The sequence below is a fragment of the Nesoenas mayeri genome (assembly GCF_963082525.1).
Source record: "Nesoenas mayeri genome assembly, chromosome: 6".
NCBI classification, from domain to species: Eukaryota; Metazoa; Chordata; class Aves; order Columbiformes; family Columbidae; genus Nesoenas; species Nesoenas mayeri.
The window spans coordinates 13,616,743-13,639,715 of NC_137545.1; the positions used below are offsets into that span (position 1 = coordinate 13,616,743).

A 22,973-nucleotide genomic window follows, 5' to 3' on the forward strand; every position below is an offset into this window, starting at 1 on the left:
TATAGCAAGATGACAAATTGTCATCTTTTGAAATCTGCAGTGCACGTGACTTCTTAGCTTCCATGTATCTTCAATACTTTGTAGACAAAATGTCAGCTGAGCAGGTACTTGTAAGAAGTCTTCCAAGTCTGTAATTAGAACAAGGCTTCTTTCATCTTTAGCAGACCTTCTCGAAATTCTGATACCAAAGCCTTCTGCATCATTCAGCAGAAAGGAAACAAACTATTTTGTAAAAGCCAGCTCTGGAAGTCAGAACAGACATCTTAAAATAGTTCACCCTGACCAGTCATTTTCAGTTGACTTCATACATGTGCACAGAGTAAGTTGGTCTGTGGCTTAAGCGTGGGGCAAATTTAAAAAATAAGTAAGGTATTTGCAGGCAACAGGGACATAATTGCCAGACCTCTGTTTTATCATCTGATTTATTAGCACACAGAGTAGTGCATCCCCAGAAGGGTTTTAGTGACATACTTGACAGCAGTGAGCTCCTCCCTGCCTGTGCACCTTACATTCCACGTTAGTTTAGAACTTGCAATGGGGCGCAGCCTGGTAACTCTGAAGAATGAAGTTGTCCTTGCGCAGCACACCTGGCAGGAGTGACTATCTCCCCAAGCCACCTTCTGAGCTCACTGCAATCCAGACTGGTAGGAACCACTTCTGACTGTGAGAGCATGAGACAGGCTTTCCTATCAGCCACTGCTTCTGTAGCTTCCAGCCAGAGGGCCAACGATCTCCAGCATGAAGTGGGAACCAGTGAAGAAAACACCTGTCTACTGGAAGATGGATTGGGACCAGTCCAAATAGTAGAGATAGATGTGAACTGATAGCAACAGCAACTTTGGGGCAATGCAGACTTCCCTGAATCTGCAGCCTAAGGGTGCAAAGTTAAGAAGAACATATAAAGGCATGGTGCACAGAGCGCATCATCCCTGGAACTATGGAGCAGACAAAGCAGCACAGCTCAGGGCACAGCACTAGCAGAATGGGAGAGTCCATGACTCTGGCATCTCCAGCAGTGAGCAAAGAAACTAAATACGAGCACAAATGCCATGACAGTCAAAGAGGCAAGAGGTGGGGAGTAGGAAGACAAAGGGATAGAGGGGATGTAGATGCTCTGAGAGCAGTGGCTTTCAATCTTTTTCAGTTTGCAGACATCCAAACACTTATGGAAGTAGAAAAGCACTGTGCAGAGAAGTTACTCATAATTGGCTAGCTTTTCATAGCTGTCTGTGTCACACTCTTGTGCTTGTAACACAAGCATCTCACAGAGCCTCACTGGCCCATGAACCACAGGCTGAAGGTCACTGCTTTAGAAATAGAAGGGACTTTTTCCAGCAGCTGCAAGGAAAAGAAGACAGAAGACACAGAAGAGACACTCAGTGTCAGGAAGGAGGGAATGAATTGTGATCTGGATCTGCAAATTAGCAGTATGTGCATTTAAAAGCATGAACACTCTGACATTTGAAGTTTTTTCCACTGAGAGGCTCTGGTGACTAATAGTTCAGTGTTGCCTAATGTATTTATAACTCTGCCAGAACTCCTAAGTGGAACTACTATGCCTCTCCAGGTAGTTATCAAGTCTTCAGTCCTTATTCTTTAGGTTATTATTGACACTAGGAGCAGAAGCAGAAAGGCTGTGAGCAAAATTTGAAGTCTTGACAACAAAAGCTTTGTGCTGGCAATAATCTAGTTATGGGAAGCCATGTAATAATAATAATAATAATAATAAAAAAAAAAAAGATCAGTTTTGTCTGCATACTCGTCCAGTCATAGATGCTAAAACTCCACCTAATAACAGCACCGCCAGTTGGCATTGCTGTGATGCTTTACCTGCCTTCTGTGTGTGCATGAACAGAATTAGTGAACAACAATGGACCACCACGTATGCACATGCTCTTACTCAGCTGGTAAATGGACCGCCACGTATGCACATGCTCTCACTCAGCAGGTAAAAATACACCAATGAATCACTTACAAGATCTAGGGCGGCTGCCAAAATGGAGGCATCAGGGATAGTGCCTGGTTCACAGCAGTTCAGGAGAAACTGAAAGCGCTTCATGCCTTGGCGGATTGCTCCCAGGTTCACAACGTTCTTGGATTTTCCTCCTTCTTGGTTGGAAGTCAAGTGATCATCAAAGCTATGGCAACCTATAGAGGTAAAGAGCACAGAGGGGATGCAGGGAGGGGTAGGGAGAAGGGAACACAATCTCTCACCAATAAAAAAAGTGGCACAGAAACCCCGATGAGTACTGTCTTGGTCTAAATCCCTTCCTCACCTTGATATGCTATCCTGAAGAGAGGCATTTTAAAATTATTAGTGACTTCCTTGAAACAGGCATACAGCAAAGCAGATCCTTCTCTTGGTCATACTGACATCTGCCCAAAACTATTGCACTATACTCAGTGTGGAAGCCCAGGACATACCCCAGCATAGGTGAACCAGAACGTGGCCCTTCCTCCCCACCTCTTTAACACAGAACATGATGCCTACTGTCTGTTTTTCCTGAATAATCTCTTACTTCTCTCTTGCCTCTAAGCTCACTTTAAAGTGAAGCATGCATAAACCTTATTCCTCATGTATCAATTTAGTAATACATCATTTACTAGGACAGAAAAAATCAGTAGCAAATAGTGGAAAAATTCTATGTGGAAACCAAGTACGGTCCTCTTTTTAGGCACACATCTTCCGCAATTTCCAGAACACCCAAAGTGAGACTGGACTCAACTACATATTATTATCATTCCAGCCTCTCTCCCTTGAAGTGTCTTATACTCTTTGGGAAGGAAAGCACTCTAATAAGAGCTCCTTTTGAAAATGAAGCTAGCACCCCACTCCAAGGCTTCTCTCAAGCATGATTTTAAACACGATGTATAGGGTTCACGTGATAAATCAACTAGTCCCATTGCCAATTGTAACGAACACTCTTCTGAAAGCAGAAGATAATTATGCAGTCAATACCCAGAGTTGAAAGAGTAGCACAAGGATACAGATGAGAAATCAGGAAAGTAATTTCAAGGCCAAGGTAGCTAGTTAATATAAGAATAGTCAGCTTCTGGGCTTTTTGTCTGTTTACATGTGAAAGTATCAGTGTTTACAGCATACTGAAAGATAGAGCACAGAAGTAGAGAACACCATGTGGAGAATTCAAAATTGGCTTTAAACATGGATTTGAAAGACAAGAGGTAAAATGTCAGTTCTACAGGACTTCATGATTTCTTCTTCCTCAGGAAAGAAGAATGGCTGCAAACTCAAAGTCGCTTTGAGATTGCACTCCCTAGAATTACTTGGAAAGCACAAACAATAGTCACAACAGAAAATGACAACATAGATTTTCACTTTTGCCCTGAAGACAGAGGTATATAAAATTTCAAGAGACTTCTTTATGACACATGTGGCTTTTCTTTCCCCAGTGAAGCCGTACATATTTTTCCAGTAAACAAAATATTCCTATGTTGGGAAATATTTCATCAAAATGGAACAAACAAACAAACAAAGTAGAAAGAACAGGTAGAGCACTTACATAAATGAGCAAGCACAAATACCCTTTTCTTTCAATTCCTCCTGTTTCCCTATAGCCTGTAGCATGCTATCTGAGCCTTCCTGCTATGGCTGTTGTAGCACTAACTCATTTGAGTACAAATAAATGTTTCCTATGCAGTGCCCTGTTCAGGCTGTGTCTGTATGAGATAAAGAACAGAAACTGGACTTTCTGATACAGAAAGGCATGCCTAAGGCACCTCCCTAACCTCCACTGTAAAGATCTAGCAGAGGCTTTGTCTGTCTGGGCTCAGTGATACTACCCACAGTCTATTGCTACAGCTCTTTGGCATCCCAACTGTGCACTTTGTTGAAGCTTTGCAAGAGGATCCTTCAGAGGCAGCTGATGACTGTCCTCCACTACACGCGTACTGGAGCAGCCTTGCTGTAAGCAGGGGAGCCCTCACTGGCTTAACTAATGTGACCCAGCCCAGCAGAAAATCTCACCCAGTGAGCAGAAACTGCTTCTGAACACAGGAGGTCACTGGATGCCCAAGCTCCCACCCCCACAGTTGCTTCCTCTGCGAATGCCAGATCACTCCTGGGAACAAACGTGTTGTGGTTCACCTGCGCTGTATGCCTTCAATGCCTGCAGCTTCTGTGGTCACTCACAATGTCTTCAGTAAGTGCCCAAAGGATCGTTAAGGGTCTCATGTAAACATACTGTAACTCACTTCCATATATATCCTTTTTCTTAATACAGGTAAAAAGATCATATAAATAAACATTTTGTTATGCATTAATATGCATATATTTATGTGTATATATATGTATACATACACACACATACAGATACACACACACACATGCACGCATGCTTACGTACATACCCAACACAGAATTTCCAGTGGTCTAGATGATGTATCACAATGAAGATTACAATTCATAAGTGACGTAACAAATTATTCTCCATTTTATTATTTTTTTTACCTTAATGCATTTATCCTCTCTCTGTTTTCTTTTAAATTTTGTCTACTGTGTTAAAAAAACCCAAAAACACAAGAGGAAACAGCACATGCAAAAAAGCAAGAGCAAAGTAATGGCATAGCATCATGAATGACAAGAATGAGAAGGCAGAAATAAGTTCCAAAACAATGCTTTAGGGTCAGACCTTGAGGGATGTAAGTTTGTCCATCTGCCTTTTATTCTCTTTTCCATAAGCACATAAAACCTGCTGATCTTAATGGAAGATACAGAGGCGCTCTGTAATGTTGCTGTTCTACTCTGCTATAAACCATCACACCCTAAAAAAGACCTCACATAAATTTCACTACACACAAACAAGTATGTACACACACGGGCATGTACAACTTCTCTAATATTTTTGCTAACAGTATGTGGATTTCATTGCATACCAGAGATCCTTGTGGATATGGCATGTAACTTCCTCAATCACACACTTTGCCTTATAAACTTTAAATACGCTGCCTTTGCTTAATTTAGTGATCAGGTAATGGCCTAACCCTCCCCATCAACTTCACTGGACAATTTGCTTGTTTCTCACACTAATATGCAAGGGTGTCTGCCTTTAACCCATTGCATCACTTTTATTTAATGCACGCTTACGTCAAAACCAAGCATGTGTCATGTACATCTCTTCTCTCACAGGCATGTAAAAGACTTCAAGTTATCTTCATTAATTACATAAATTCAGGTGTTACTCATGGAAGGCTGAAATACATACAACACTTCCAAAGTTCAAAAAGCCAATACTAGTGTGTTGTCCAAGTTTTGTAAAATGCACCACAGGTACTGAACAAAGCTTTTGATACAGGACCAAGGCTAAATCTGTGCCATTAAGTCAAGAATATGGGCACGCTAGGCAGAAGCAAACTCACAGTGGCATAAAATCAGCATCAGCAAGATGAAGAAAATAGTATTTCCTGCAAGCAAATAAGATGGATATCACAGAATCACAGAATGTTAGGGATTAGAAGGGACCTCAAAAGATCATCTAGTCCAATCTCCTTGCTGGAGCAGGAACACTAAGATGAGGTTACACAGGAAGGCGTCCAGGCAGGCCTTGAATGTCTCCAGAGTAGGAGACTCCACAACCCCCCTGGGCAGCCTGTTCCAGTGTCTGTCACCCTCAGTGAGAAGCAGCTTCTTCTCAAATTCAAGTGGAACCTTTTGTGTTCCAGTTTGTACCCATTACCCCTTGTCTTATCATTGGTTGTCATTGAGAAGAGCCTGGCTCCAGACTCGTAACACTCACCCTTTATATATCTGTAAACATTAATGAGGTCACCCCTCAGTCTCCTCTTCTCCAAGCTAAAGAGCCCCAGCTCCCTCAGCCTTTCCTCACACGGGAGATGCTCCACTCCCTTAATCATCTTTGTTGCCCTACGCTGGACTCTCTCCAGCAGTTCCCTGTCCTGCTGGAACTGAGAGGCCCAGAACTGGACACAATATTCCAGGTGTGGTCTCACCAGCGCAGAGTAGAGGGGAAGGAGAACCTCTATGAACACTACAGAAACAGCTGTGGCAGTCTATAGAGATCTCACTGCCCCTCAGTTGTTGGGTGGAAACATGGTGGAAGTATTTCACACCTACTTCAACACAAAATAATGGATGAAGAAAACAATGCAGCTCTTTCCATCATGGGGTTATTCACCTTCAGCTATCAAGCTACAGCAAGCTGCTGGGCTAATGCATTCTCCTTCTAAAGCAACAATACTTTTCACCTAAGAGCTAGCTGAACACAACCATCAGTGTTTCTGCAGTGGTAGAATAATAACTCGTGAGATATGCTTATACTTTGCTAGGATCACTTGCCTGAACAATGCCTTACATGCATTACACTGCAGGTCTAGGACAGATGATGTGAAATACATACAATGCAGTGTCAAACTGTAACATCAGAAAATAAAAAACAATGGCAGAGAATGTAACATACTATAAAGCTACAGAAATCATGGTGAAAAACTACTCCTTTTTCTGTGTTTTTGGGAGTCGGGTTGGGTTTTCTTGAAAAAACAGTAACAGAACTTCAAGATATAAGCTTGTCTCCCTGACAACAAGGATGAGCTCTGAGCTCAGGACATGAGCACATGAATGACTGTGTGACATTTTTAAACAGAATATATCATGACCTTGTACTATTCATAAAGGCACTTTTCAAACATTGTTGATTTTGAAAATGCATTACAATTAAATATACTTCCGTGAAAAGGAAAAGTAGTGTTGCTATTATTATGTTGTGGGCTAAGGAAAAGGGACAGCATCCCTAACAAATGATATGCAGACACTAGACATGCAAACACAGAAGAAAAGAGATAATTATAACAAGGTTTGTGCAGAGTTTTCCATTTCATCAGTGCTGATCTTTGCTAAAACTATCAAATGGTCACAAATTAGGAAAAAAAACCAAAAACAAACAGTGATGGAACACCCATTGTTATATTAGGCAATGAAAGATCTACACACCTAATTTTGAACTGAATAAGTGCTTTGAAGCAAGCATTAATTTTTCAAGTGTGTTGATCAAATTAAATTTGATTTTTAAAGCCAAAATGTTGTATTTGCATAATTTATTTGGATAGTCTCGATTTTTTTAAAAAATCAACTTTACTGGAGTTTTTTTCTAAATCAAAACAAAAGAAAGAAGGAAGGGAAAGAAACAGTTACAAAGACTAAAAAGTCGTAGAAGGCTAGAATGGATACAAAAACTATGGAGAAAGCAGGAAAAAAAGGGAAAAGGGTAAAATACAGAAAGAAAGAGATTAAAACAACAACCAAAAAAAAAAAAAAGATAAAAAGAAAAAAAGAGACGAGAACCCTGATTTCTAACCATCTTTTTCTTCTGTGTGATGAAGCTTGGATGGGTGTCTTCGGCAGGTGCGCCATTTACCAAGACGCTTGAAGAAATTCTCCTCTTCATCTCGCCCATTGTCCAGGCCACCTCCTGGCCCCCCTCCTTCTGACAGCTTCACTGCGCTGGTAAACTTCACCTGGGCAAAGACAGAGGGACGGGTCAGGCTGTGCCGTACCACTATCTCTTGGTCTTCCTTACTTAGACATATAGTATCTACAAAAGGGCTGTAACACAGTGGATCATCATAGCAACACAAGTGGGTCTGCACAGATTTACGCACGCTGAAATACTTCATCTTTTAAGCTTTCTGCTTAAAGGATCAGTATTTTGCAAGAGGCTGTAAAGGTGCAAAGAAGTAAGAAGTGTGACCAACAATTAAACCTTAAGTGTGTTGACAGAGCCCACGTTCCTGTTTCAGTGAGCCCAGGCAGACTGACAAGCACTCTGTAGGTTTAACCTAGTCTTCACTGTGAGCTGCAAAAGTCCAGTAGCAAATCCCTACTTCTGCAACTGAGCTCATTGGCTGCAATGTCCATATTGAGCTAAAACCAGCCAGATCCTGTCCTTCCAAGATCTTTGCAATCCCACCTGACATGTTTACCTTGGAACTTTGCCTGATGAAAGACAGACGGTCAACAGAGCTGATATCTAGGAGATCTTCAACTCCATCAGCCAGGCCAGAGAGGGAGGAGCGCTTTAGCCAGTTCCCTGTTGCAGAATAAGCCACTCAGGACAATTCTGAAAATGCTTCCAAGGAGAATCTATTTATTAGCAATAGCAGCATATTTCTCCAAAAAGTCCATGCCAGGGTATGGGAAAATGGGAGGAAAGGGGAAAAAAACCTTTTTATGCTACATGCATTAACTACCATGCAAGGCTGGGTCTTGGGACTTGTAAAGGATATTTTCTTCATCTATCAAATGCTATTTGGAATATTTCTCTTCTACAGAGAGGAGCAATGCCTGTGAGATTAAGGTACTAGCCTACTCCTTTGGAGACACAGATTCAATATTCTATTTTGCCGCAGATATCCTCTGTTACGTTTGGCAAATTTCTTACATTTCACTTTGTCTCAGTTCCCCATCTGCAAAATGGAGAGAGCAGCACTTCCCAGCTTCCCGTGGGAGAATATACAATATACTTGGGCAATAAGGAACTGTGTTACAATACTTCTTAAGACAGACATAGCTATCAGTGTTTCTCTGCACATGCAATACATGTATAGAATAGGAAGAGACATACATTTACCTATGGGGAGTTTGAGCTTCTTTCGAAGGGAGATTCGTCGGGAACGGGAGCGGGAGCGCCTGTCTGTAGTGGTCCCAGAGTGAGCAGTGGTGCACTCGGATGTGTCCTGCTCAGACTGACTACTGGTATCACTTGCTGCACTCTGTGACTTGAACATCTTCCGCCAGAAGTCCTTGCGTCCCAGAACAGCCCCTTGCATTTGCTCATCACTAGAAGAAAAGGGATGCAGAGTGTGAACTGCATTTCAGTGAAGTTTGGATGCTCAGAGGAATGAGGCCTCCCTCCCATAGCCCCTCCTAACCTCTCTATTCTCTGAGGTTGTTTCATTTTGAATTCCAAACATCCTTTTCTCAGTGGGACACAATCAAGTTTAACAACATGTTCAATATTGTTCAAGGCACAAAATGTCCATCTTTTCTAACCTGAGGAGCTTGTCTACTGAAGAGATCATTCCCATTTTTAGTTCCTATACAAATCATCTTCTTTAGGTCAAAATGACCCGTATTGATAAGACCACATGGGTGCCTTCTACAAGCATGTGCCCTGGAGATTTTTTGGACATCACAATAGCTAGCTGTGAACCTGCTGGAGCCACAGTTCTCATTAACGTATTGGAATAGGGACATTGTATTTTGCTATACTCCTGAGAACTCCTATGGCTGTGGCAGGGTTCAGAGCAGAACAGCTTGCTGCAGTTCTGCAGAGCAGTGAAGTGTTTTGTGCTACCCTTGCAGTCTCAGCAGCAGAGAGTCTTTGCAGGCTCAGTTAGTGGAGGAGAATACATAATACAGAGCTCTTGGCCCTTGTGCAAGCCATGTCTTTGTACAGCGCATATCAAAGCATTTTAACAAGACAGATGGGTATTCAGAGGCACAGAGAAGTTAAATGACTTGTCCAAAGTTACTTAGGGACTAGTGGTAATTTATAAAATTTTCTAAAATTCTTAAGAGTATTGATTAAATTTACTTCAATATTAAACGGCAGAATTCTTTGGACAATAGAGACTTCAGACGTGCAATGCCTAACAGCAGGTTGATTTGCTTATTACAAAAACTGATAGAGCATCTGTGCTGGTAAGGGAAATGCAACAATATTTGGAGACTACAGGTCAGGAATGGACTGGCTCTTGGGAGGCAGGAAAAGATTAATGACCCTTAGCAATGACTTGGAAGGTGCAAATTAATACAATCATCCCCCAGCAGGACAAAGCATGGAGAATAGCTGTGATGACACCTCTGAGGAATTAAAGCTCTATTCATAGCTATGGCAGTATGTGAAACTGACAAATCTACTGCACTGTCATTTGAAAATCTCCAGTGGCTCCTCACCAAAAACAGGGTGGGTCCAATTGGCAGCACTGAAAATAGACATTGCTTGGAAGTTATCAGCAGTTGCTGAGCAGACAATCAATGCATTTGTTGTACCACCCAAAGAGATAAGTTCTTGCTGTCCTACCTGTTTGTACTAAACCCAGAAGGAAGCTGCTGGCAATAAGACATGAAACAATTCATTATTTACTTACTGTTCTGGAGTTTGCATTGGGCGGCTTGAGATGTAACTACGGCATTCATCAGGGGCAGCTGATGCCTGGCCTTTGTCAATGATGACGCTTCCCACCTCGGATCTATGCCGACAATATGAAACATGAGCTAAAGTGAATGTATGGCCCAGCTCATGGGCATTGCATAGCTACATAACATGGAAACCAGCACTGCTGAGCAACAAAGCAGCTTTAGACGTCCCCTCTCTTTAGCAACTTACTACCTCTTTATATATAATTCATGAAAAAGGCATCAGCTCTTAGAAGCAAAGCCAAGGTTTTTAAAAGTTTTGCAACTTCCTTAATCCTTCTTCCCAACATTTTAATATGACAAGCCTCAAAGCACCAGAGAAACTTTCTTTTTGATGAAGAAGCATGTCAGGACTAGATTTCTTCTGGGACTTGTTTTGCATACCACAGCTTACCTGTCAGATAAACAACACCAAGGATGTGGCGCACGTTAGAAGCTATGTCCACACAGTATTTTGGGAATGACACTATGCTTCTTCCTTCTCTTAACCTCCCCTTCCCCCAGCATTGCCATTGCACTGTTCTCTTAAGCCTATTGTATGAAACGGTTAACACTTTTTGCTGAAAATCTACTACTGTCTCAGTTCATTAAATTTTAAAACAGACTGCTGCCACAGTACAATTCTGTACATCAGGAACTGACGTATGCTGTCAAGATAAAACACACAAGGCCCTGGACTTCCTGCATTTGTGTTCAGTGCATGTAGCTGTACAGCCACATGCAACTCAGTCATATGCCTTCTCTCTCGTACACACCCACCTTTTGCTCCCAGAAGGTTTCGGCTCTTGCTCAGTTTCCTCTGTCTTTTTTCCTGGTATTAACTTTTCAGCACTGTCTAAGAGAGCACTGAGTGCCACTCTCCGAAAGACATTCCCATGAGCCTCCTTGATAAACTGGACCAGCTGTCGGATATCACAGTACAAGCCCTGAGTAGTGAGACATAAAGAAAATGAAATAATTCAGTCTGCAGTTTGCAAAGCAGCAGTGAGAATCAACAGTTTCTACAGTACTTCAGCAGGCCATTGCTTCCTCCAGCTGTTATCTGATATACTCTCCATGTACAGGGTTTGTGTTTTCTGGCTGGGATCAGAAGCACTTGGAAAAAGCAGACAACCAGGACCATCGTTGTTATGGAAAATGCTCTGCAATGGGCTACAGCAGATGTAGAGGTAGCAGCTGCAAGATGAGGGAGCTGAAAAGATAACTTAAAGCCTGTTTTATCCCATTCGTCTAGCCCATAAGCTAACAATGCATGAAAAAGCTAAGTGGGGAGAGAGGGAAGTAGAGTGCAAAAAATTGCATGTTTTATTTCAAAACCAGTGGGTGTCTTGGGATTTTTCTTAATTATTTTGGGAAGAGAGGGGAATGACTCACTCATTCCCCAACCTACTCCTACTCTCAAGGCTCTTTTTAGTTCTAAACATTCATACACGTCTGTGGTGTAACAGATCAACCCTACATCTGAGGGCAAAGAGGTGGAGGAAACAGTTTTACAGGACCTGATTTTTGATATGTGAACTTTCATGAAAGATCTTGGATTATTCTGAAAATTCCCAGCTAGGAAATACACAGCCAGCTCCAACAAAAAAATCCCAAACAAATAATTGGATCTGTTTTTCATAACATGTTGAACACAAGGTTGACTTTAAAGAGTGAGAAAACAACAGGAAATCCTCATATATACTCCGTGTACTATGTTCTCCATATAGACACACTTAACGGTGCTATGCTTTAAAATAAGTTTCACCTTACACTTTAGCTAAAATAGGGTTCACAGAAAGACATAAAATTTATAAGGAAAATTTACACTTGGTGATCCTAATCTAGGCCCAACAATTGCACATGTTTATCTGCATCCCACCACGTAATCTCCACTGAGAAACATTCCAAAGGACAAATATCCATAAGAACAGGAAGACTTGGACATAGGCAGAATACTCTGCTGGTTTAAGATGTTACTATGTTTTCCTTCTTCCTCTCCTCCCTTCACTAAAGTTGGACTTCAGCGCCTCTATAGCTCTGCTGTAAGGATGAACCACAAGAGTGCTTCTTGCTTGATTCCATGAAAAAATCCTGATTTCTAGTAATAAAAGACATGTTTTGAGATAAGCTGATAGATTCTGCACCAATTTGGAAGAAGAGAGCTCATGTCATCCATTCTACTGACTGCTCCGAGTAGATAGCACATAGGCAGCAACCAGCAGCACCTTACTTTCTTTCAGGTGTCTGGTAAATCGAATGTTTGTCTAAACCTTGGGGAGACCTACCAGTTACTGTTCAGTTACTCACATACTCTCCCATGAGTAGGCCACATCGTTAAACAAGTTACCTGGCTTTAACTTTGCTGAAAGTTGATTTATCCTGTCTGTGGTCTTGTTCATTAATTCCTTGCTCCAGACTACACTATCAATGCATTTGAAAAACAAACAAACAACAAAACAAACAAAGAAAAGACACCACAGAAGCTGCTTGAACAGCGAGGAGAATGCAGTTAAGAGCGCACAACTTTTATCCTAGCAAAGTCTCCAGATTCCAAGGCAGGACTGACAGGAGGGCAACACATTCATACCATGCTTCAACCATGATGGCATAGTTTTCTATGCCTGTGAGATTTTCCTAAACTGAATTAATTCTTCACTGTAAAGCCTCATTGGTGACACCCAAGTGAAAAAGTAACTTTGTTAACATGAAATCAAGTGCTTACCAGGTTTTCTGGGCTGTGCAGCTCATGAGTAGTGGAAGCGCAGCGAGTGATCAGTGACTTGAACATGGCACTCACAATAATACCTTCTACACTCTGGGCTGTAGACTTGTTGTCCACTGTGGTGAAATTATTACCAAATCCAGCTTTGTCTGTGAAATTCAAGCACAAGCAAGCCCCACGGTTAGGAATAGTTTAAGTTCCTTAAGTTAAGACACATGTAAAGGGATTCAGTTACACGAGACACAGGCAAGTCCCCATCTAATATCCTATGCTCAGTAACTGAGCAATCCCACCCAAAAAAAAAAAAAAAAAACCCAAAAAAAAAGCAAAAGGGAAGGGTAAAATAGATGAGAAGGATGAAATCTTGCCAGAAACAGTTGGGATATGAAAAAGGATTGAAAAGATCAGGACCACTCTGGCTTCCTTTTATTCCTCTCTCTCTCATTTAGAGATGTACAGAATAAGGCATAAAATTTGAACAATACCTCCAGTTTTTCCATTTACTGTTCTAAAGCACAAGAGATGTTTGATTAAGATGAAAAGTGAAAACAGTAATGAAAAAATATCTTGTGAACTACAGGAATGACGTTCTTGCAAGGTGCACAAGGAGACTGAGCTCTCAGAAAGAGTCAAAAAAAGAATTAACACAGTTATATTAATAACAAGAAACATTCCAGTTTCATTAGGTATCACAGAATGGCTGGGGTTGGAAGGGACCTCTGGAGATCATCTAGTCCAACCCACCTGCAGGTTCATCCAGAGCAGATTGCATAGGAATGTGTCCAGGTAGGTTTTGAATGTCTCCAGAGAAGGAGACACTGTCTCCTGGACAACGAAGAATGTCTCCAGCCTCTCTGGGCAGCCTGTTCCAGGGCTCTGGCACCCTCAAAGGAAAGAAGTTTCTTCTCATGTTTAGATGGATCTTCCTGTGCTTCAGTGTGTGCCCATTGCCCCTCATCCTGTCATTGGGCACCACTGAAAAGAGTCTGGTCCCATCCTCTTGACACCCGCCCTTGAGATATTTATAAGCATAAATAAGATCCCCTCTCAGCCTTCTCTTCTCCAGGCTGAACAAAAGAAAAGACTTTCAAAAGCTGCATGAGCTGCTGTGCTTCAAAGCATGAGTCAGTCAATAATTGATGAACACTTGGGGAAACTTCCTATGGGCATCTTCTTTGCAAAAGCCTGCTATATCATGTTTTGATTCTTTCTCTGAAATGCCTGACATGAGAGGTAGGCTAATAGACTAGTCAGACTCCATAAGTGCTTCAGAGCAGCTATTCCTACTCTGTGAATATTCCTTGTTAACTGTTGTTGCATGCAGTGACTAAGCATAAATGTTTGGTCATTCTAATAGCACTTGAAAAGATTTTTCTAACTTAAAAAAACATATATACATAGACACACACGCACACACGCTGGTAACTGCAGGCATGCACATCTGTGTGTTTGTGGTTTTGTTTATTCAATCTGTTTTTGCTATTTACTGCCTCACCTGAGGCACCACAGGGGTTTTAATGCTCAATTATATCTCCATTCAGGATAAACCCTGGATTAAACAGGCCATTCCAGCTGGCGCCTGGTCATGTCATGAAGCAGAAAACTTCCTGCCTGAGGCACAGTCGAGCGAAAATATTTTCTTTGAACAGCCATGAGCAACAGGTAGGATGAATCAAAAGACAGACCTTCAGTTTCAGGTGCACTGGGTGGCCAGATCAGAAGAGATCCAACCTCCCTGACCAGCACTGGCTGATGATACAGTCTGTATATTCTAAGGATAGCAATTCACAATTTTTTTCATTTTTTAAAGAAAAATAAAAAAGACTGACTTCTTTCTGATGGTACAGTTTAGGAATATTCAAGTGAGAGTTTCTGATGCCAGCTCTACTTACTGTCAGTGATTGGCTCCATGCAGAATCCCAGTAAAGCATGCAGGAAATCCACCACATTATTGAGAGAATCCCTGTTCACATAATCTCTCATGGTCTGTCGGAACTGCATTTTATCCAGTTTGTACAGCTTTGTGAGGCAGTTCTGAGCCTGCAACGATATCCATTGAAGTACATCACATCGGCACACATGTTCAAGTTTTGCTAATAGAGCAGGTTATTTTTTGCTCTTGTTTAGCCAGTGCTCTCCTGTGCTTTCTAAAGTAACCTCCCCTAGGAGCCAGAAGGTCCGAGTCCTCTAACAGAAGACAGGTTCACCTCTGAAGCCAACAAGAAATTCAGTGCAAGGAGATAGTGCCCCTGTATGGGTGCTACTGTTTGGAGGTGGTGGCGAAGTCACTGTCAGCCATGTCTAAAGGCCTCTCCTCCTCTCCAAGGTAAAATCTCACTGAATATGAATGAAGTAGGAATGTACCGCTTCAGTCAAGGCTTATTGCCTTGGTGAAAGAGGTTCTTAGCCTCAGGCATCTGATTTTCACCCTCTGGCTCAGACCCAACCCATTTGATGCACTTGTAGCCAGTGACCAATCCATATCATGCAAAAATTCAGCTTTTTATTTAGAAGCTATTAATTGTCAACTTCTTATCACAAAAGTATCCATCCTGTGGGGACCACATGCAGGCTGGAGTTAAGAGAATCGGAAGTATCAGCTCTATGGGAAACATGAACTCTCCTGCTACCTACTGCAGTGTGCTTAACTTTCTAGTAAACTCAGACATGATTGTCCATGCAGTCAACACAAATGGTGCATGCAAAGCAGTTTGGCCAGACAAACGCACAGAAAATGCAGCAGACGTGTAGGAAAATCTCTTCCCATACAGACCCCAATTCAATGAGTCTGATAAGAACCTTGGCTCCAAGAGATCTAGTCAATTATGCTTAATGCATAGGCCTAAATGTTTTGCTGGCTCAGCCCCAACAAACATAAAAGCCAAACTGACATTTTGATTAATGTGGTTTATGTTCAACCAGTGCTCTGTGCAAAACCTTTCTACTGTTACCACTGCAACTCTCTCAGCCCATCTTGTCCCATTGTGTCCAGAACAAACGTTACCACCCCAGTCCCCTTAGTACTCCAGAATCTAGCTAAGAGAATGCTGCATGATACAGAGCCAGTCAATTTGTCTCTGAGCCATCTAGCTTAGAGCCCAGAACCAAATTACAGGTCTGTTGGCATGGTTCAGGCTAACCAAAGTCATGGAGAGGCACCTGGCTACCATCTATACCTTGGATAGGCACAGTGTAAATTCTCACTGCAGTCATTAAATATGCTCTCTGCTGCAAGCATAGAAGGCAAGGAGGAGGAACGTGCTGGAGAAAGCCTTTGAAAGGCTCCCATTTATCACAGGGCATTGGACTAATCGCAGGGAGTCAAACTCTTCTGAATAAGGTCAGATGTCTGGGCTACATCCCGGTACTTTCCACTGCTTCAACTTGGGCAGAACCAAAAATGTAAGGAATCAACTGTGACCATCCACCCTGCCCTTCAATAAGGCATGAGCCTTCTACTTCCTTGCAGCACACTAACATGCCTGCAAGCACACCGCACTCCAGCTATCAAGAGCTGATGGAGCAGCCCAGCAGCAACCAGTCATAATCACCATTAGGAAAGGTGGACATAACTATACCTTAGACTTCTGGATTCAGACATGCAATACACAATAGCTGCACCTCTTCTAAACAGCGTACTCTGCTGGGGTACTGTCAAGTGAAAAATTATTTAAACCAGTTCACACATAGGATTTGCTCCCATGTATTTGCTCCTTTCCATTGCGGTGCTCAGAAGTGCTGTGAGACTCAGTTGTGCTCTTAGCAAGCCTCAGGGGCTGGAAGGTAACACAACAGCTGAAAATTTGCTATGGCTGAGCTGCAACACAATCTGTGAGCTTGGGCAAATAGCAACATATTTACTGCCAATACAGAGAAAGCTACAGAGGGGGTAGACAGCAATCTCAGCAGCTGATGTCAAAGGTACAAGGAGGGCACTTTAATGAGCTTTAGTTCTCTTACATTCTCCCGGAATACCTGGAGTCTCAGGCGATCTCCAGAGAGCCCTCGGTGTCCTTCTCCACAACCATAGGCACAACCTAAGGACTTCACAATTTTGATCAGCATTGTGAGTGCCAGCCTATGGGTGCTGACAGATGGGCCTTCATCCTAGGAGTCACAGAGGAAAAGACAGTGTGAAACTCTGGCACAACCACTGGCATTTTAACAGCATTTTACTTTTAACAAATTGCTATCAATTTCTCCTCTCAGAAACTCCAGTACTGAGTTGTTGCTCTTTAAATGCTTACTCCAACTATTCTTCAAGTTTAGGGATGGAGTAACCCTTTCCCTTTCAGCATTCCCAAAAAAGCCATGCTATAAATGCAAAGTCTCCTACATGCCGCTATGAATATCACTCAGCACTTTCTTCAAAAATTCTGTCTCAAAAACAGAGAGCTGGCTTGCTTGAGCAGAAAAACAAGCATCTTTTCAAAATGTCTTAGGTATTATGCTACTATGAATTGCAACTTTGGAGGTCAGCAACACCACCTCTTGGCCAATTCTCATAGCAATTCTGAAGAATTTATGATTTCTTGTCATCAAAGAAAAGAAACTGCTGACACGTTGGATTCTCTTTTTCCTTATAAGCTGTGAATAACAAACCTGAAAAAAAATCATTGTGATTGAGGGTTTCAGGCATTTTAACAAGATATTGAAAATGTCCATGCAAGGCTCACAAACTCTGCTTTTGGCAGCTGCTGTAGTTACAGTGCTTGAATTCCCAATTGTGTTTCTTTGGTGGAACCACAAGTGAGCACCATAGCAAAACAAATTAATTTGTGATTGTGGTGAAAAAAAAGGAGGAGGAAAAGCAGAAGGGCAGTTGCATAAACATGCACACTCAGCTTTAACAGATCTTACAACACATTTAGAAATTGTCTAAAGAGAGGCAAGACAAACCTTTTCCTGTTTTTTGTCATTCTTCTCATATGGCCCTCCTCCTCCACCACCTCCATCACTTCCACCTCCACCTCCTCCACCACTTCCACCTCCTCCTCCTTCTTCTCCTCCATCTCCAGCCCCACTGACTGGGGGAGGCCCAAATCCACAAGCTGAACCAGCAGAAGCTGCTCCTTTGAGCTGGAAGGATCCTTCACTTGGTCTCTTTTCAGGGGCCTCATTTTCCTTGTTCTCACTTTTCCTCCGAACCTTCTCTACACAGGGCACCACACCAAGCTGAAGTAAGCACTCCACAATGTTCAGTGCCACATCGCAAATCCGGGAACTGATATCATGGTTCAGGACCAAGTAAACAGCCTTCAGGACCACCTGGGAGATTCAAACATCATATTTAAAGTCAGGCTTATTTTCTCTCTTAGTACTATTTAGTGCCTGGAAATTCTAGTCACAGACCAGAGACTCACTATAGCAGGCACAGTACAAACTCAGAATGAAGTACACATAATCCTCAACCCCAAGAGCCTAAAATCTAGGTGTAAGACAGGAAACCACAGGCTAGGCACAGTCAGGCACAAAAAGAAACCATGAGATGACATCTGTGAGCCTGAGAACACTGCTTCAGTGCACCAGGAGCTCTCAGGTCATTAATGCAGAAAAGGTGAGTTTTAAGGTGCCAGTAGAAGAAAGGTGCTATTCAGTTTTATGCTGTTTTATAGGGAACTTGGTGCATGCCCCAGGAACACAGCCATTAAATCATATCACTTAAGATTTGATGTGTGCATTCCACATTCACATGCGCTCCTTGCAAGGAGTAATAGGAGTTGCAGTATCTCAGAGGAGAATTTTATGATATGCACAAATGTATCTGACTGACCTTTATGTACTGCTGAGAGAAGTCATATAAAGAGGTGGAGGAAAAGCCCATCAAAACCCTGATCTCAATGGTACAGCTATATTGACAGAAGAGGGACCTGGCTTTCCTCATTCCTTGCCAATTACCGAGAGATCCAGCATGCCGTTCTTGTGGACAAAGTTGTTGGTTCCATCAATGTGATCCGTATCCTCCAAGCAACTGTAATTGATGCAGGAGTCTGTCAGGCTCCGTGGAAGGTTGGCACATGCAAGCGGCTCATGGGGCATCTCAGGGATAGGCACCTGGTTGCAAAGCTTCCTCATGTGCTCACTGAAGAAATCAGCATAGCCCACATTGAATGAGGCCAGGGTAGTGTTGAAGGTGGCCACTGTGATGGTGGAGATCTGGGACCGCACTGCAGGGAGGAAAATGGCTACCTGTAAATTTCCATTTCTAGATTAATGAAATGGCAAACTGAGGCTGTCCTTGTTTACAAGGAGTGAGTAGTTCTTATGCAACATGTAATGCTGAAAGACAAGACAGGTTCCTGATTCCTATCATGGATACAGGGATGAAAGCATAGATTCATTTCTTCCTTTAAGTCACTGTAAATTAGAACAACTCCTAGCTTGCTATAGCAGTACAGTTCCATGGCAGCTTAAGTTGATCTCAGTCAACTGGGCAGTTAAGTAGATCAGGGAGCACAGCCAGCCTAAACCTAATCCAAAAGGGGGATTAGAGTTTGGCTAGCTTTGCTTCCTGTATTGGTCCAGTGCCTGGTCTGAAAAACAACACTGCTCCTGCAACTGAAAGAGGAAGCACTCTGCAGCAGAAGTGAAGGGAGGGTAACAGCAGCACCAATTTGGAACAGCTTTCTACATCATAGAATCATAGAATAGCAGGTTGGAAGGAACCACAAGGACCATCTGGTCCAACCTTTCTTGGCAAAAGCACAGCCTAGGCAAAATGGCCCAGGACCCTGTCCAGCTGAATCTTGAAAGTGTCCAGTATTGGGGAATCCACCCCTTCCCTGAGGAGACTGTTCCAATGGCTAATTCTTCTCATCACGCCATTTTGAAATATTTCATCACACCAGCTGAAAAAAAAAACCAAAACAAACAAGCAGTGTGTTCCTAACAGTACCTGTGGCAGTCTAAACCATCTCCAAAGCGCAAAGCTCTCTGATGAGAAAGACCACGTGGTGTCTAAGGTCACAGTGCTGAGAGAAGGGACCTCACGACATAGCCAAGCTTAACTTTTAATTGGTTAGCTCAGGTATTGACAGCATTTTGGCTACAGAGGCCAATTTTTATCTAGGATTCACCATGGTTTTATAACTCATGCTGAACTCCAGGCCATGACATTAGTAATTTCCTACACTCAGTGGTTTACCCTGCAGTGTAGGAAGACCTTATGTGTCCCATAGTGTTGATTTGAAATATCTTCTGCCAGACAGTAAAGTAACAGGACTATGGAATAACAAAGTACCTCTACATAAGGACATTTAATGTGTTCTAACAAATAAAATGACATACATCTAATATGAATCTTCAAGCACTGACTCAGTAATGGACTGGTTATGTTACAAAATAACAATTTGCCAGAATGGTAACTACATTTCCTCACAGGCTGTACAACCCTGCCAGCACTGAACTAGCACTGCTTATTAGGATAAATGTTCCAAGCCCGATAGCAATACCTTGAACAAGGCTACAATTCGCTCAGTGATCAGGGCAGGAATTAGCTGCCTGTAATCACAGCATTACTTGCTGGCAAGTGGGACTTTTTAATGGCATTCACAGAAATTTGCATGGTGAAAATAACAATAAATATGGAATTAGGAAATCTTCTTCCTGAGCTACCAAGTTTGACGATTATCCAAGGGTACCTCTTTTTTGTTCCACTAAGGCTTTGCTTAGTTTGTTTTGAAATGGGTAACAAAAATTCATGTCAAAATCCTACATAAAGTAACTTCTTATGTGTTCTATCTTTATTTCATTACCACTAATAGGGCTGACTGCTGGATGGAACTCACAGAGGAAGGGAAGAAGGACCAAGGACTCGTCGTTGACATCCATGCATGTCTGCAGCATGTGCCCACATGCTTGTGCCTCCTCGAGAGGCTGCCTAGATCATAACTAAATTTTCATCTCTGTTTCTCAGTGTCTCAGCCAGAATAAATGAATTTATTAGCAAATGTCATCTGGCAAGGGAAAGTAGACAACAGATGGGAAATCATGAATGACCAGTATCCTTGGATATAGTTGGTCACTTGAAACAAAAAACATGTAATATTTGTACTTATTCTCTAACTACAGAATGGCTCATTCAAAGTGATAGACTACCACTAGAAATAGTATGATTTGTCCTAGTATTCATATAGTTGCTGCATAATTGTACCTGGGGTAAAACTAGAAAAATAAGCATTGCATATGGCTACCTTTTAGAAAATATTTGGCTAGGAAGCTGGTGTGGTGAGTGGGATTACTGTCCTATAGAACAAATACAGGTCAGAAAGAAACTCCACAAAACTGATCCAGGAGAAGAGCTTTGCCCAGGAGACACAGAGCAGGAATGGAAGGAGATGTGCCCACGCTGGATTAGAGCTGACGCAAATCCATCCTCCCTCGGACTATTCAGATTTGCTGTGCTAAAAGAGCATGGATTTTTGAGAGCTCCATGGCTACAGCACGCATCATCTGAGTACATCTGTAGCCTCCTCAGTATGCTGCCTGACAGCTTCTGCAAGGACAGACTGTGCTCTGCTCCATGGGGTGCGAGATATCCTGTTTCCTCATCAAGGCTTAAGGTGGCACTTGCCACAAGTCAGGTCCAATCTCTGTGACCAGGTTTTGCCAGCAGCACTACACATGAGGGAGAAAACCAATTCTTTGTGTTGAGGGAGTAGGAACAGTGCCAGCAAAGTGGTCTGGTGCAGACAGCCTGGTTGACAAAGGAGAGCTTTCCTCTGCTCGGCTAACAGCGTTTGACAAAGGTGGTGTTGCCCTGCCAATAGAAAGACTCTCCCTTCTGGAGCAGACTTGATCCCACCAGAGGCTCTCCCATCATGGTCACACTGACATTGCTGTTTCTGCAGAGGGCTCCAAGACAGATGGGCCTCAGCGAGGTTTCAAGTAAATTTAAAAGCCAGGCTTCTATTTGGAACCAGGACAATTAAGAAAAAAATGTCATTCTGAGCACAACCCACAAGCTGGGGACTGCAAAGGGGTGTTAAATACTACAAGATTCCCCATGAGACCACTGAAGTCAGCAATACCAAGTTTCTGCACATAACTTCTGTGTTGTGTTGTGGTAAGGCAAAAAAATACCAAACCCTGCCTTCTCCCTGCTGATGGCTGTCAATTTTTTTGAAAAACTGCATCACATAAACATGAAAGGTTTGAAACATCCTTGTACACAGAACAAAAAAAACCCTCAAGAGATGTGGGGAAAAAAAAAAAAAGGAAAAAGCAGTCACCTACTCACACACAGAAACAGTAACACCTCCTCAGCTTCTTGGAGTTGATATTTCAATGAAACGCTTCTTTCCCGATGTGTTAAATTTACCTTCTTTGACTGTGTTTTCTCCATGGCTGTTTGAGTGGTCCGGCAGATCAGAGACCAGCGTGTGATGAGAGTGTGAATGTCTAGCGCTCAGGCTCTCCATCTCCGTTGCTGTGTCGGAGCTCCCCCGTCTGGTAAACTTCCCTAGGGTGAAGACAAGAAATGGATATTTAGTTTACTCATCTGAAAGTTGCCTGGAGGCAAGATACAGTAACTGAGTTAGAAATTGAAGGATTGGAGTCAGTAAATTCAAGACCTTCCAGGGCCTTGTGAAGCAGAACCAAACATTATAGTGGGATATCTCGTGGCAGTTCGTTGGCATAAACACCGAATGTACAAACAGCTGCAAGGCTGTTCTCCTCAGCACATACTGATTTAGCTGACACCCATGTTGCCACTCTCCAGCAGCTTCAGGAAAATAAGAATGGTCAGCACTGAAAGACTCCACTCTTTGGGGCAAGTTATAGTAATCTGGTTTCTTCTTCCCTTTCTTCCCTTGTCCAAAAGAAATAGGTATGTTAGGAAGGGGAGCGCTAAAGCAAAGGAGCTGTTGACTATTGTATCTGAAATACATGATTTCACTGAGATATCATAATGAAAGAACTGTAGGTTAAGCCAGGACAAGAATCTGGAGCCCCTAAGATCAAAATGTAATAAACTTCTTGAGCTATTGAAGATATGGGAAAGAGGATTTGGATATTAAGTTTGCTACTCTTGTACAAATCTGTAGGTGCTTGTGTGTTAACTACAGACAAAACACATGTGAATCTTTAAGAATTCAC

At 42.3% G+C, this 22,973-nt stretch overlaps 1 protein-coding gene across 3 annotated transcripts in view; it reads right to left on the reverse strand.

Moving 5' to 3' along the window:
• The window catches only part of UNC80 (unc-80 homolog, NALCN channel complex subunit), a gene marked incomplete at both ends in the record, with an annotated part of 127,149 nt that overhangs the window by 78,508 nt on the left and 25,668 nt on the right, over positions 1-22,973 (reverse strand). Inside the window, 12 exons of one of the 3 annotated variants that reach the window (XM_080346916.1) lie at positions 1,976-2,148; positions 7,389-7,488; positions 7,954-8,060; positions 8,595-8,809; positions 10,123-10,224; positions 10,931-11,097; positions 12,876-13,024; positions 14,768-14,915; positions 16,851-16,982; positions 17,775-18,143; positions 18,774-19,042; positions 22,195-22,335. In XM_080346916.1, the coding sequence (XP_080203042.1) occupies positions 1,976-2,148; positions 7,389-7,488; positions 7,954-8,060; positions 8,595-8,809; positions 10,123-10,224; positions 10,931-11,097; positions 12,876-13,024; positions 14,768-14,915; positions 16,851-16,982; positions 17,775-18,143; positions 18,774-19,042; positions 22,195-22,335 (2,072 nt within the window). Of the gene's footprint in view, positions 1-1,975; positions 2,149-7,388; positions 7,489-7,953; positions 8,061-8,594; positions 8,810-10,122; positions 10,225-10,930; positions 11,098-12,875; positions 13,025-14,767; positions 14,916-16,835; positions 16,983-17,774; positions 18,144-18,773; positions 19,043-22,194; positions 22,336-22,973 lie in introns of all 3 variants that reach the window. The other 2 variants (XM_080346914.1, XM_080346915.1) reach the window with 2 other exon arrangements.